The sequence below is a fragment of the Drosophila ficusphila genome, unplaced genomic scaffold (genome assembly GCF_018152265.1).
Source record: "Drosophila ficusphila isolate 14025-0441.05 unplaced genomic scaffold, ASM1815226v1 contig_286, whole genome shotgun sequence".
Classification (NCBI taxonomy): Eukaryota; Metazoa; Arthropoda; class Insecta; order Diptera; family Drosophilidae; genus Drosophila; species Drosophila ficusphila.
Genome location: NW_025064189.1, coordinates 6,429,441 through 6,442,904, shown reverse-complemented (window position 1 = coordinate 6,442,904; position 13,464 = coordinate 6,429,441). Strand labels below are relative to the sequence as shown.

Below are 13,464 nucleotides of genomic sequence, written 5' to 3'. Positions count from 1 at the left end.
GATTATATATCAGACGCGCACTCATTTTATAAATTATTATACGGACCTATCTAGTTAGTTCCCCCAAAACGCATCAACTACATTCATTCCTTTATAACCGTTTTATTATTATATTTAAGACATTGAAAACAAGAAAAATAAAGAAACCAAAGTTAAACAAAAACAAAAAGTTGTTAAGAACTTGATTGTGGAGTTGGATATGTAAACAATTTGGGTTTTCTTTCTTTGAAAGAGTTTGTATATTCAAATAAGAATGGGTTTTCAGGTTTGGGTTTTGGGGTTTTCATTTTCAGACTAAAATTGTTGTCTTCAATATTTAGGATTTATTTTTAGGATTTTCCTTGGTTATATTTAGGTTACCGTAATCGATTTAACTTTATCAACAATATTTTTTAACACCTCCGCCGTGCTGGAGTCGGGTAGCTCGTCCAATACGGATGTCGTGCTGCCCGCCAAAACTCCTACACGTGGATCAATGGGCAGCGTTCCCAAATGCTGTACTTGGGCGTATCTGGCCAATTCAGCACCGCCATTTGAGGAGAAGATGTTAGTGCAGGTGGTGCAATGGGGACACACGAATCTGGTGAAATTAAATAAAAGATAGTTTAGTCAAAAACGAGGACAGCCTTATGACATATAAAATCCTGGTAGTCACTCACCCGCTCATGTTCTCGACAATGCCCATGATCTTGATGCCGGTTTTCTTGCAGAAAGTTATCTCTTTGCGGACGTCATCCAACGCCACCTCCTGCGGAGTGGTCACAATAATTGCTCCATGGCATTCAATCTCTTTGAGGCACTCCATTACGGTGATGTGCTCATCTGAAGTTCCGGGCGGTGTGTCGATGATCAAATAATCCAAATCATCCCACCTAACATCGTTGATAAATTGCCGGATCATCATGGTCTTCTTGGGACCTCGCCAAATAACAGGATCCTCGCGATTCTTCAACAGAAATCCAATGGACATCACGGCCAGCGTTTGGCTTTCGTCCGAATAGATTGGAACCCATCCCTCGTCGCACTGGTATATATCCCGTCCTTCTAGCCCTAATAGATATGGCACACTGGGTCCACATAGATCTATATCCAGCAAACCAATCTTGTTAAATAAAGAACTTTTTTAAAGTTACTGTGTCATGTTTTGTGGTGAAATTGTATGGCCTACCTTAAGTCCTTCTCTTCGCAGTGCCAGTGCAAGTTGAGTGCTTACTGTGGATTTTCCAACACCGCCTTTTCCGGAGAGCACTACGATAACGTTTTTCACCTTATCCAGCATTTTAGTGCGCTTTTTTAGGAGAAATCCGAGAAAACAATACAATATCGTGGTTTGCTTATTGGTCAACAAGTCAAATCAGCTGTTCCAGGGATGAATTAATTCGGAGGTGGTTGTTCCGGGTTTTTTTAATAAATAATCATAAAAGTCTTTTAAAATAACAAATTTAGTTTCAAAAATATAGAAAAAAATATATTTTGATATGTATTAAATGTAAATAAAGTCTGATAAAGCAACAACACAAATATTTTGTAATAAAATTAAAGTAATTTCTCATTTATTAAAAATCAAAGCTCAATCTCGGAACACCTTTATCGTTCAGCAATTCGTCTGGCAACTTTCCTGTTATCAAGTCGACAGTCCCGTCAGTCTGGCAACGCTACTGCCGGCTAGTGTCGATTTTTATTGGTCCGAGTCGCGCGCAGCATGTTAATTGACAACAACGGACGGTAGCTGGCGAATGATAAAATAAACGTGCGCCGATCGAAGCAGAATCGAGGATCCAGGACCCGCCCGCTCTCAATAGCAACCGAGGATTCCCGATACGGAAGCCAAAGAAACGGCGAGGAACCGAAAAACAGTGGGGGCCTTGGAATTAATCGAATGTTGCGCAACCTTCTGTCCCCGCATGTACTTAGCCACCGAACCGATTCCGATTCCGTACCAGCAACCACCTAACAACAACCACATCACGCCATCCATTCACTTACATCTGATAATCGAATTTAGTTAGGCGATGAAGAAACGCTCCAATTCACGTGGCACCCCGCCGAAGGGCGATGTGGTCACCTCCTCCTCATCCTCCGCCGCCGGCGATGCCGAGGGGGATCATCCTGCCTACAAATCCGGTGCGGCCAGTGCCCCGGCCACGCCCACAAAGCGACGGGATGGCAGCGATGGGAGTGGCAGCAGTGCGGGCGCCAGGCGGAAACGCAAGGAGGAGATCGCTCAGACTTTTGTGATCGTTAACGAACGTCCCGTGGACGACATTTCACTGGACTTCTTCTACAAACCCCATACCATCACCCTGCTGGCTGTATCAGTGCTCGCCGTTATGTACTTCGCATTCGTCAGGTAAGATATGAGTCCCAAATCGAAAAATCCGCTTGGATATCACGCCACAAATCTTCTGAAAGAATAAATAGATCTCTAGAACATATTTTTATCATTAGATATCATTATATCCAAGTATTTAAGTTAACGATTAATTAACCCCAAATAGAAAATGTCCCAATTTATATTTCATAACGAGCAGTGCTTTTTGCAAATTTATATTTATTTTGACCTTACGTACTTTGCTTCGTCAAGTGAAATAGCAGTGAAAAATCGGTTATTTCTATATGTCTGTTAGTTAACCCTAGAAAACCATATGAGGTGTCAACTTTTTAACGGAAAATTTTCGAAAGGCTTTTGCTGTCAATTCCGATTAGCACTTTTTTCTATGATGGGCATATTAAGCTTATTAACAATAGTTTCCCTCTTATCAGTATCAAGTTCAATAATTGTTTAATAAAATATAATATAAACAAATTTTGGCATGTTAAAAAATCCCATGGTAACATGGTATCATAGGCGTTCATAGAAACTTAATTGTATATTTTCAAAAGCTACAGTAACTTAGAAGTAAATGTATCCTTATATTCAACGGAACTTCCACCTGCTCTCATTTTCATCGAAATCTGTTCTTTGTTTTCTTATCTTGAAAAAACTTTCAAGCATATCATTACATTAAATCAAAAATCTGCTCCACGTGCCTTCTTAGTACACAGATTAGTTGTTGTGCAGCGGTTTAACGCTTAAAAATATCACACATACTCTGCCAAAAGTGTCAAGTCAGACAGCTGAAGGCTCAAAAACCAAAAAAAAAAATATATATATATATGCGCAATACTCGCGTACACTATATAGTAGAAACAACTAAGACACCGACGTAATGCTCTTGACGTTCACTTCACCGTGTCATTGACCCCCAAAACCCCATCGAAAAACGTGCTATGCTGATAAGGAATACTATGACTGAAATAGTAGCGTCAATGGAATCCAAGATCATCTACTTAGCAATGCAATATCGTTACAGAAACGAGGCGAACGTGGATGAGAATCTCTGGGCCGGCCTTCTTTGCATTGTGTTCTTCTTTTTGATTATTTCGGTGATTGCATTTCCCAATGGACCCTTCACGCGTCCCCATCCCGCCGTCTGGCGGATTCTATTCGGATGCTCTGTGCTGTATCTGCTGACGCTGCAATTCCTTATGTTCCAAAATTATCCGACTATCAGGAGCATATTTTACTGGATCGATCCGAAGTTGAAAAACTTCCACATCGACATGGAAAAGGTGAGAACATTAAATTATTATTTATTATTATTATTATTATTACCCATTTGTTTTCTTTTATCAGGAATATGGCGTCAATTGCTCGGACATCAGTTGGGACCGTGTAAAGGGTCATCTGGACGTCTTCGCCTGGGGCCATTTCCTGGGTTGGGCCTTCAAGGCCATTTTGATCCGTCACATGGGCATTCTGTGGGCCATCTCCGTGATGTGGGAGATCACCGAGATCACCTTTGCTCATCTGCTGCCCAACTTCATCGAGTGTTGGTGGGATGCCCTCATCCTGGACGTGATCATCTGCAACGGTCTGGGCATCTGGATGGGCTTAAAGATCTGCCAGATCCTCGAGATGCGCGAGTACAAGTGGGCCAGTATTAAGGACATATCCACCACAACGGGCAAAATCAAGCGTGCCATGCTGCAGTTTACGCCAGAGAGCTGGTCAGCCATCCGCTGGCTAGATCCCAAGTCCACGGCGATGAGATTCGCCGCCGTCATTCAGCTGGTGATCTTTTGGCAGGTCACCGAACTAAACACATTCTTTTTGAAGCACATCTTTGAGATGCCGCCGGATCACTTTATTGTGATCGGTCGCCTCATATTCATCGGACTGTTTGTGGCGCCTTCGGTTAGGTACGTATGCTTCAAGCTTAGTTTTTACTAGATGGAGACTAATTAAGATGATTCTACCAGGCAATATTACGTATACGTCACCGATACGCGCTGCAAGAGAGTCGGCACCCAGTGTTGGGTTTACGGCGCCATCATGGTCTCCGAGGCCATTCTGTGCATCAAGAATGGCAAGGAGTTGTTTGAGCGCACGCAAGCCATCAACATTGTCCTGTGGCTGACTATCCAAGTGATAATCTCGGTGGCATTTGTCTACGTAGCTGTCTATTGGCAGGTATGTCGTCTCATTTCTTTACTTTACTTTGGAGTTATAATTTTGCTGATTCTTTTGTTTTTTTAGCAATGGCAGCTGAAAAAGGTTTCATCTACGCCCTCGAAAAGTACAGAAAGTAATCCTGCCATCTCATCTTCGCCTTCTAAAGGTATGTATTGCCATTAATTAAAGCAGGCAACATTTTGAAGGGTATTAAACTAGAAAGATTCTGCTGTAATCATGAAGGCCTAAATATTTTTGCTAAATGTGGCATAGCAAAAACAGGAGACCTTTTCCTTCCCTTAAATGTTGCCTGCTCTATTACTAACTTTCTTTTTTGCACTCACCGACTTTCGTTAATATTGGCTGAATTACTGGTTAATCATATCGCTCTTTCAACTCCTTGTTCTCAATTTAAAATTTCCTTGCGTTTCTCCCCTTCTCTATCTCTTTTTCCATTTCTCGTCGGATTGCATTGCCACAAATTAAAAAGCACAAGTGCCAAGGAGTAAATCCATTGATGCACCCAACACCACGCACTACGATATTAAAATTAAAATAGTCTAACTAATTATTATTAACTTTTATATCTGCCACTTTTGATCTAAAACGTTTCTATATTGTTTTTCTAGGTAAATTGTCACCGAAGAAAGAGAAGAAAGTAAAGTAAGCACTTGATAAACAAACAAAAACTTGAAAGCTACAAAAACAAAATGGATCAGGCCATTCTATAAAAGAAAAACCAAAACAAAGAAGAGAATTATGTACATACACTTAACAAAAAACTGTACTGATTAAATTAAATACAAAACGTGTAAATATATATATGTATAAAAATATATATATATTTATTTAAAAGACAAACCAAGAAAATACTTGTTAATAAGCGAATATAATGGAATCTATGTTCTAGTGCTAGATTAATACAAACGATTTAATTGTTTTAGCTTAAGTTACAAACCAATCTAGCTTTTCTCGAGTTATGTACAGAAGCGCGATCGATTCTAGACCTCCAAAAAGGCCGAGACTGTCTTCTTGACGGCATCGCGGGCATATGGGATGTATGAGAGCGAGTACCAGGTCATCGCCAGAGATTGTATGATAATAAATATAAGCGTAAGTCCAGCCTTTTTCCACTACAAACGAAAAACAAAGCCAAATTTAAATTTAAAACAACAAAAATTAAAATATAATATTAATAATTCAGCCTAAAGTAATTGAGTTGGATATCTCAGCATAATTTGATCGTTTGCAGGAAACAAGATGTTAAGAAAATTCCGTTTAAGAAAAGCGTTAAATACAAATTTAAATTATATACAGTTTTTTGGGGCCACTGTATCATTAGGTCGAAAATAAAATATAATGATTTTTGATCAAACTATGATATGCATTGTTTTCTTAAATAACACTTTTAAATTTCAAGTCTATCAACGCATTACAAATGATCTGATTATTAAAAGATTTCACATTTCATGAGAGAAGGCAGAAAAGTAATAGTAAAATAATATAAATAATTTACCACAATAGCTGCTATGAAAGTCAGGACCATCATCACGAGCACTATAATTGTAGCTATCAGCCTGGTTTCGGCAAACATTTTCTTGATCTGCTTAAAGGGCCCCATCAAAAAGCAAGTACTGAAACCCGAGAAGTGAAAATTAGCCGGTCTGTGTGAAGTATTTGTTATAAAAGTAACTAGCATACCTCGCCATCGAGATGATATTTCCGAGGGTGTAGAAGACCGCAAAGACCACAATTCCCTTGTGCAAAAATAGGGCAATCGAGCCAAAGAGGGAAAGTAAAATTCCCAATACAAAACAGATGCAGAATCCCTTGATGCGTGTAGACCAACTTAAAGTTGACATCTCGTTAATCTAAGTAAATAATTATGTTGTCAATATTGAAAACTAATTGGGCAAGTTAACTGATAAGCGTTGAGTCACACAGCTTAAGTCGCCATGTGATAAGGGGGCGTTTCCAAGAGTAACTCCAAAAAAAGAGAAAATATTTCCCCATATGGAATATTTATAAATATTTAATGAAATCACTCCGATTGGAAACTTCACCTGTGTAATGATACTGCTCTCCTCTTCCGGAGTGGGCTCATCTCCACTTAGAACACGGCGTAATTTGTCCATGATGATGTGTTTGAAGAAGTATGCTCAACAGGTGGCAGACGTAAGATTCCCCGCTCCGCTCTAAAGATCGGTCAACAAAGAGTTCTGTTTTTATTCTTAGGAATAATTATAATATAGCAAAACCAAGATCGGAGCCAGTGTGACTGTAGCTCGAACCGTTCAAATATACCGTAAGGCTCAGATAACAATAACAAAATAAATTGAATAGTTAATTTTGAAAAATTAAGTTATTTCTCTTTGAAAAGTGTTGCTGGCTTACATTAATGACACAATTTGTTTAATGCGAATATTTTTTAAGCAGTAGCGATTTATTTTATTTTTCCAACTTCCTTTAAAAAAATCCAATTCTAGCCAATTTTAGCTAATATTTATACTTTGGCTTTTTTAAAACCGACAGCTGCTCATATTCGCGCAGTCTGGCAACGCCACACCATGTTTTGTTCAGCAATACGTAAGATTTTATTAAATTCACAAAATGCGGCTAAATACACGGCTATTACGCTACAACTACGAAATCTTCGAGGACAACAAGCGACCCAAAAAGAGGTCGAAGTGTTTTGCTCACAAGATGTAACCAAAGAACGCAATGACAAGGAATCGGAGCCGGCTATTCAAGAAAACTCCAAACAAGTGGCTTTGGATTTTGGAAAACGGGAGGCGCATGTGCCTTCCTTTAATTTGGCGGCCTATGTGAATAACTCCAGTACCTTGCAGCAATTAATAAGCTTAGGAGTGAATCTGCACAGCATCGAAAGGCGTAAAGGACTGGGCGACTTCGTACTTAAGCTGGATTTCGAAAAGAATGTGAAGCCCTATATAACCTTTCTTGTGGATCAGGGAATTTCCCCCGATGACTTCGGCAGGATGTTCACCAAGAATCCATTGCTATTCAAAGAAGATCTGGATGATTTGCAGACCCGTGTCGAGTACCTGAAGAGCAAAAGATTTTCTAATGAAGCGAGGCAGAGGATCCTTACCCATAATCCATATTGGCTGATGTTCTCCACGAAGCGCGTAGATCGTCGATTGGGTTACTTTCAAAAAGAATTTCGGTTGAGTGGTCATGACCTCCGACTTTTGGCCACTAGGGAACCCAATGTAATTACCTACAACATGGAGCACCTGCGGAAGTCCGTTTTTACCCTGAGGGAAGAAATGGGCTTTAATCAAAAGGAACTGAGTGCACTGGTGGTCCGAAAGCCCCGATTAATGATGACTCGTAAGTTATAATAGTCTACAATAGGATGTTCTTGTTTTAAACTAAACCTGTCGTTTACAGCTCCTGATGATCTTATCGAGCGATTCAGTTACATCCACCAGGATATGGGCCTTTCCCATGCTCAAATTGTCCAGTGCCCAGAACTGCTGGCGTCACGAGAATTTCGACTGCGAGAACGTCATGAGTTTTTGAAACTACTAGGCCGAGCTCAGTACGATCCCAAGAAAGATATGTACATCTCTCCCAAAAAAATAGTGGAAGGCAATAACTTTTACTTCCTGCGAAATGTGGCTAAAGGTGATTTAGAAACTTTCGATTTGTTTTTAAAAACTAGATAAAAATACATTCGTTACGTTTTGAAACTATTTTTAAACCTATTTAATTAAGGCAAATAACTTAAGATTTTAAATCTATTATTTTTTCAAGGGCTTTAAAAGCTGTTTAAATATTCATACATTTTTAAAATCAATCAATCTATCCCAGGTTTGAACCATAATTTTATTAGGTGGACGACCAAATATCGACCGGTGATGCCAATAAGGAAACGGGATTTTTAGGGGGATTTCCAGCTATCCGCCATCTGGCAACGTGGATTCAAACTACGCATTAAGCTTGTGCGTAGGAACGAATCGTGTTTAATTTAGTACTAGACCAGCTATCCGCTTCAGCGAAGCATTAAATAAAGTTGCAATATTTCGGAGCTCTAGCAGTTGGCTTTAGCCCGGAACAGTAAATAATAGCAAATCCGAGTGCAGCGACGGAAAAACAGCGCCAAACAAAAGTAAAACGCATTTTCCCACGTATACATAAACAAAAGCGAATACACACATACTGACAAACAGAAAAAAACAAAAGGGCCAAAATAACTCGGACATAAGGAAGAAAAAATTAAGTTTAACTAAAAACCGAGATTATAAGCAATAAAGTCAAGTTATCTTTGGTGTTGACGTGTTGAACACTCATACCGATAATATAAACAAAATGTCTACGACACCAAAATCAAGCGAAGATTTGCTGGGTGGTAAGTTGTTATTTGTTTTGCTTTGCCCTCTTCATTCGTGTTTTTTTGCGTCTCTCTTTTTTGCAATCATAACAATAACACGGTAACCCGTTGTGCCGTATTGTTACATTTGTTGCTGTAAATGTACGTATATACATATATGGAGTGCTTTGTATATTGTTGGTATCCGCATCCCATATTCTATTTCAAGGCTTTACTTTGTCTGCTTTTTGATTTTGTTTTGCTTTCATTTTGTTTACTTTGCACTTGTTCTGGCGCAGTGAAGAGAGAGGGAGAGACAACAAAGAATCTGCAAAAACTCCGAATGAAAACAAAGAAGCTGCCAACGCACTCTTTCTCCCTCTCTCTCCTCGCTCCTCTTTTATTCATGTCATTTCTCTTTCCTTTGCACTTGGCCGCTTGACGTCAGTCGCCTTTTCGCGCTCTCCTTTTCTACCCCCTCTCTCCTCTTCGTGTGGTTTGCAAAAATAATTCGTAAATAAATACATTTTGTGGGAGGGCATTTCCCTATCGGTCGTTTCCAGAAATTGCGCCTTTGGCATTAGCTTCAATTGTATTTCGGCGGCCCACTTTATCAACATCCACGTTTACACTCGGGCAAAAAATAGGTTGAACCCAGATACACATGTATGTATATATTTTTTGAAGTTTTGGTCTTAAAACGACTAAAAATTCCGACAAAGCGCTTGAACTATGAAAGTTTTCAACTTTTTGCACAGGTATACAATGAATTTTTAATGTACAATTACTAATTTTTTTGCTCAAGTGTTTAAAACTGTCACCTTAAAATGTCACAAATATAATCTTTACGAATTACCATTTCTAAAAACATCTCTTGTTTGCACGAGGTTGTTGACTGCACAAAAATTATAATGATTCTGCAGAGTCACACCAATAAAATAATACCAGTTCAACCAAAATTCGTTTTTATCAATTAGCTGTCACCAAAGTAGTCTTAATCTTATCAGTTAGAACCAAAATCGTGCCATTTTTCCGAGACATACCCTAATTAGGTTAAAACGAAAGGTGTGTAGCCAAAATACTATTTCACAATCAGATTTTTAAAAATAATCATACAAATATTCATTCGCACATGTTTGTTTTTAAGTACGAGAATCGCAATTTAAATAAGTGCGTTAAAAATAAACCCGGCAAACGAGTTTTTGACCTCAAAACATGTGCGAAATGGATGACCAATTTAGGCGGACTTTTTCTTTGTGCACGAACTATACTATATAGTAAAAAAGAAATGAAAATGATACCGGGGAGTCATCCATCCAATAATAAAGGCGGTTCAATGGGCTCAACTCAGGGTCTTTTGGACAGCTGCGCATCAAGATGCACACAACAAAGCCCGAAGAAAGAGACCGGTAGTGATTGAAGGAAAGAGAGGGGGAGTGAGAGGTTTCAGAAGAGGTTTACCCCTATAGAAAGAGAGCGAAGATGAGAGCGGCCTACGTGCCGTGAGTCAGAAAGCCAAGTTTTTGGTTTTGCCACCCTTCGATACGCTTTTACCTTTGTTTTTGTTTTCATTTTCGCTGAACATTTTCGTAGTACCTGTAACTTGGATTCCCGATAACGGTTCAAACGTTGTTTACCTGTGCAATTTTTGCGTCTACCTGTCCTCAGTGGGTTTTCTATTTACCAGTTTCTATTTTCGCAAGACCCATCATAAGTGCATCATCCTTTTCGTCTAGACAACGCATTTAGTATTCGTTTGTTTTTCCAGCATGATTGGTCTGCCACGTGAGTGATGTGAACTATCCTCTAATTGATTTTTGCTGTGAAATTGTTTAAATTAGTTGCTGTTACAGTGCAAACATGATAATTGAAAACCGTGAATCACGCAATTAAAACACCGGTTACTTTTGAAATTACCACACAAGAAAAATCATGTTTGAAAACTAAACTAAATAAAAACTACAAAATAACACACCATATCGAATTAAAAAAAAATGCCTTAATGTGTATTAGTTATTTCAACTTTCTGGTTTTAACAAACATTAAAAAAAAAATATTTTTTAAGAACGTAAAACTAGAAGTTGTTATACACAAATTTAATATAAATTTTAAAACCATTTCTTAGTTAGGGAAGTCGCCCTGTATATGTATCTTATCATCTAGTCTAGCATCGCTGTCGTATAACTTGCACGCTTCTCGAGGCATATTGCATCCGCCTGTTTCGTTTTTATTTTGTTTTGAAAATGAAATTTTTCTCCGCGGCGTTGATAAGCATCGGCTACAGACTATAAACAAAACATGTGCGCTTCTATATACATATGTATATGTACAATACCCCGAAAAGAAACGGAAATTGTACGAGTTGTGGGGTTTTTAGCCTTATCAATGGGGCACGAGCACTCGAACAGATATACACAAATATATAATAAACATGGGCTAACGAACCGAACGTGTGGTTAAGTTGTTGTTACGTTTAGGCAAACAAAAACAAACGCAAAAAGGGGGTGACGATGACCGGCTTTTAGAGGCATTGCCTCCGCCCAATGGCTATAAAACTGTAGTTTTCTAGCTTCAAAGGCAAACAGGAAAAATAACCATATTTCAGTTAACAAGTCTAATTTCAGACTGTTAATTACCTTAAGTAGTCAATGAATAGTCAAGCTTTAATGCATATCTGATAATTTATGTATATTTAAACAAAATAGTATAAAAAAACATTTTGAAACCTTTAGTTTATAGGATCCTAAATTTGTTTCAAATACAAATAAGTTCTGAACCTCAAAGGTAAATGGCGTAATTTCGGTTTGAAACGGCAAGGTTCAGCTTGTTTGATCCCTTATGTTTATTCAGCACGCCACAAAAGGTTAAGATATCCATGTGTACAAAACATTTAACTAGCACTAAATGCTACTAGCTAAATATGCAATTTCACACCATTTGGCTGCTTTGGCTGGCTTTCACCAACTTGATTTATTTGTGTTACTTCGCTGCTATCTTATGCTAACCCAGTTCGTTTGCCTTGGCGTTTTTTCAGAATCTTGGATTGAACTGAGCACAACAGCTGCGATGGCTGGCATCAAAAGCCCCGACAGAATCACTCCGTTGCCATTTAACAATGGCGAGGAGTACCTGAGACTTCTGCGCGAGGCCCAGCGCGAATCGAACCAGTCGAGCCGAGTCGTCTCCTTGGCCAGCTCCCGTCGTGATACGCCCCGTGATAGCCCCAAAAGTCCACCAAACAGTCCCCAGTCGGAACTCTGTCCGGACGATGAGCTCAGAAACGTCTACATCAACTACTGGACCAAGGTAAGCGATGAGAATCGAGGCGTAACCGAAGTGATCTTGCTAACAATGCCATTCTTTGTCTGTTTTTTGTTTTTATTTTTTCGTTTTGCCAGGGTGGAGATAAACAGAATGCAGACAACGGAGATTGGTTGAAGAACTGGAATCGCAACGCAGAGGAGCAGCCACCCAAGTACGAATGATATCGATATAGATATTTAATGATTTTTTCATACTCTGATTCATATTGTGGCAATTTTAGTCGGACATTGACAGTTAAAAGTTCAAATGTTGTCCACCTGAAATTGTACTTATGTATGAATCATTTGGTTTACCTCTTTCTTTACCTTTATAACATATTTACATTGTTACCTTTTTATAGAAGCTGGAAATTCGAGGCTATTAGTGGCGATGCCGGCGACGAGGACGAGAAAAAGAAGACTAACACAGGCTACTCCATCAGATTGAAGCGTCTGGGCTCCAACTCGTTGTTCTCCCGCGAAATTCTCTACTCGCTGCTGGTGACCAACGTCCTGTCCTTGCTGCTGGGCGCCGGCTTTGGGTAAGTGTCCTCTGCAATCTGTCGGGGATTCATAATTTATTTAATGATCCCTATTTATAGATTGTGGTTGAGCAAGCGTGGCATACTCCTTACCCGTGTGGTCATTGACTGAAAGATGCCATAAACAAAAAGGAGAATGAGAATCAGAGAATATATATACACGTTTTCAATCTATCAATATGCACATCAATCGAAAACAGAACACGAAGCGTTCCATATAAGAAGTCGAAGTATACACATAGATACATCCAACCGTATTCCAACTCATTTGTATTTTATCGGAAGACCACAATTTCGACACCTTCTCATTCAGAACATACCTATAACAATGTATTTTGTAAGACAGCAAACTAAAACAGGCCGTTGGGCGAGGGTTGAACAGTTTTTAATTACATATTTTATATAATTTTTATATATATAACATGATATATCAAGGCAGCAGATCTAATGATACCGAAAAGCATTTATATAGACGTTAGTTCTATATTTTTTGCTTAGCCGTATGTCTAGCACCCAAACGTACATTTTATTCAATACAAGTGTGCGCCGAACTCCATTCTAAGAATTTCAACTTCATCATACATACTTCATATAGATCATCCATATACATTTGTAGGCATATTGTAGTTGAATCATATTGTATATCCAGATCGTACTTTTTGTTGAACAATCGTAAAATGTTTTGATTTTTAAAGGCCCGTTCTTCTGTTCTCATTGTTAACTTAAAGTAAGTTTTTGAGCAAAACCAACTTTTAGGTCACATTAAGAACGTTAAAACGGGCTAGAGCA

At 38.8% G+C, this 13,464-nt stretch overlaps 4 protein-coding genes across 7 annotated transcripts; 2 read left to right on the top strand and 2 right to left on the bottom strand.

Moving 5' to 3' along the window:
* Window positions 1-86: 86 nt before the first annotated feature.
* LOC108100678 (cytosolic Fe-S cluster assembly factor NUBP2 homolog) lies at window positions 87-1,356 on the bottom strand. Its single transcript, XM_017204692.2, has 3 exons — window positions 1,169-1,356; window positions 660-1,102; window positions 87-580 (listed from the first exon to the last, which is right to left on the bottom strand). The coding sequence occupies exons 1-3, from the start codon at window positions 1,277-1,279 to the stop codon at window positions 352-354; spliced, it is 783 nt and encodes a 260-aa protein (XP_017060181.1). The 5' UTR covers window positions 1,280-1,356; the 3' UTR covers window positions 87-351.
* Window positions 1,357-1,653: 297 nt separating this feature from the next.
* LOC108100619 (phosphatidylserine synthase) lies at window positions 1,654-5,311 on the top strand. The gene is made up of 6 exons (XM_017204612.2): window positions 1,654-2,350; window positions 3,354-3,612; window positions 3,677-4,242; window positions 4,303-4,513; window positions 4,580-4,661; window positions 5,125-5,311. Exons 1-6 carry the CDS (start codon window positions 2,013-2,015, stop codon window positions 5,160-5,162), a joined length of 1,494 nt encoding a protein of 497 aa, XP_017060101.1. The 5' UTR covers window positions 1,654-2,012; the 3' UTR covers window positions 5,163-5,311.
* A 55-nt stretch (window positions 5,312-5,366) lies between these two features.
* LOC108100620 (vesicle transport protein SFT2B) lies at window positions 5,367-6,787 on the bottom strand. Its single transcript, XM_017204613.2, has 4 exons — window positions 6,559-6,787; window positions 6,197-6,366; window positions 6,012-6,129; window positions 5,367-5,628 (listed from the first exon to the last, which is right to left on the bottom strand). Exons 1-4 carry the CDS (start codon window positions 6,628-6,630, stop codon window positions 5,497-5,499), a joined length of 492 nt encoding a protein of 163 aa, XP_017060102.1. The 5' UTR covers window positions 6,631-6,787; the 3' UTR covers window positions 5,367-5,496.
* Window positions 6,788-7,054: 267 nt separating this feature from the next.
* Window positions 7,055-12,800, top strand: LOC108100429 (transcription termination factor 3, mitochondrial). Of its 4 annotated transcripts, XM_017204336.2 has the most exons (6): window positions 7,055-7,849; window positions 7,910-8,146; window positions 11,866-12,137; window positions 12,230-12,306; window positions 12,496-12,675; window positions 12,736-12,800. In XM_017204336.2, exons 1-6 carry the CDS (start codon window positions 7,063-7,065, stop codon window positions 12,785-12,787), a joined length of 1,605 nt encoding a protein of 534 aa, XP_017059825.1. In that variant the 5' UTR covers window positions 7,055-7,062; the 3' UTR covers window positions 12,788-12,800. The 4 variants fall into 4 exon arrangements, with proteins under 4 accessions (XP_017059825.1, XP_017059826.1, XP_017059827.1 ...); XM_017204338.2 differs by lacking the exons at window positions 7,055-7,849; window positions 7,910-8,146 and adding an exon at window positions 8,447-8,870; XM_017204339.2 differs by lacking the exons at window positions 7,055-7,849; window positions 7,910-8,146 and adding an exon at window positions 10,586-10,616.
* Window positions 12,801-13,464: the final 664 nt, after the last annotated feature.

What these genes read in the sequence shown, in the direction of transcription:
- LOC108100678 (XM_017204692.2), bottom strand. Translation starts at nt 1,279, where the DNA reads ATGCTGGATAAGGTGAAAAACGTTATCGTAGTGCTCTCCGGAAAAGGC. An exon ending in TGCGAAGAGAAGGACTTAAG is followed by an intron (nt 1,103 to 1,168) that starts GTAGGCCATACA and finishes TTATTTAACAAG; the next exon opens with ATTGGTTTGCTGGATATAGA. An exon ending in ATTGTCGAGAACATGAGCGG is followed by an intron (nt 581 to 659) that starts GTGAGTGACTAC and finishes TAATTTCACCAG; the next exon opens with ATTCGTGTGTCCCCATTGCA.
- LOC108100429 (XM_017204336.2), top strand. Translation starts at nt 7,063, where the DNA reads ATGTTTTGTTCAGCAATACGTAAGATTTTATTAAATTCACAAAATGCG. An exon ending in GCCCCGATTAATGATGACTC is followed by an intron (nt 7,850 to 7,909) that starts GTAAGTTATAAT and finishes TGTCGTTTACAG; the next exon opens with CTCCTGATGATCTTATCGAG. An exon ending in CTGCTGGGCGCCGGCTTTGG is followed by an intron (nt 12,676 to 12,735) that starts GTAAGTGTCCTC and finishes CCCTATTTATAG; the next exon opens with ATTGTGGTTGAGCAAGCGTG.
- LOC108100619 (XM_017204612.2), top strand. Translation starts at nt 2,013, where the DNA reads ATGAAGAAACGCTCCAATTCACGTGGCACCCCGCCGAAGGGCGATGTG. An exon ending in ATGTACTTCGCATTCGTCAG is followed by an intron (nt 2,351 to 3,353) that starts GTAAGATATGAG and finishes ATATCGTTACAG; the next exon opens with AAACGAGGCGAACGTGGATG. An exon ending in TCCACATCGACATGGAAAAG is followed by an intron (nt 3,613 to 3,676) that starts GTGAGAACATTA and finishes TTCTTTTATCAG; the next exon opens with GAATATGGCGTCAATTGCTC.
- LOC108100620 (XM_017204613.2), bottom strand. Translation starts at nt 6,630, where the DNA reads ATGGACAAATTACGCCGTGTTCTAAGTGGAGATGAGCCCACTCCGGAA. An exon ending in AGAGCAGTATCATTACACAG is followed by an intron (nt 6,367 to 6,558) that starts GTGAAGTTTCCA and finishes TTATTTACTTAG; the next exon opens with ATTAACGAGATGTCAACTTT. An exon ending in AATATCATCTCGATGGCGAG is followed by an intron (nt 6,130 to 6,196) that starts GTATGCTAGTTA and finishes CTCGGGTTTCAG; the next exon opens with TACTTGCTTTTTGATGGGGC.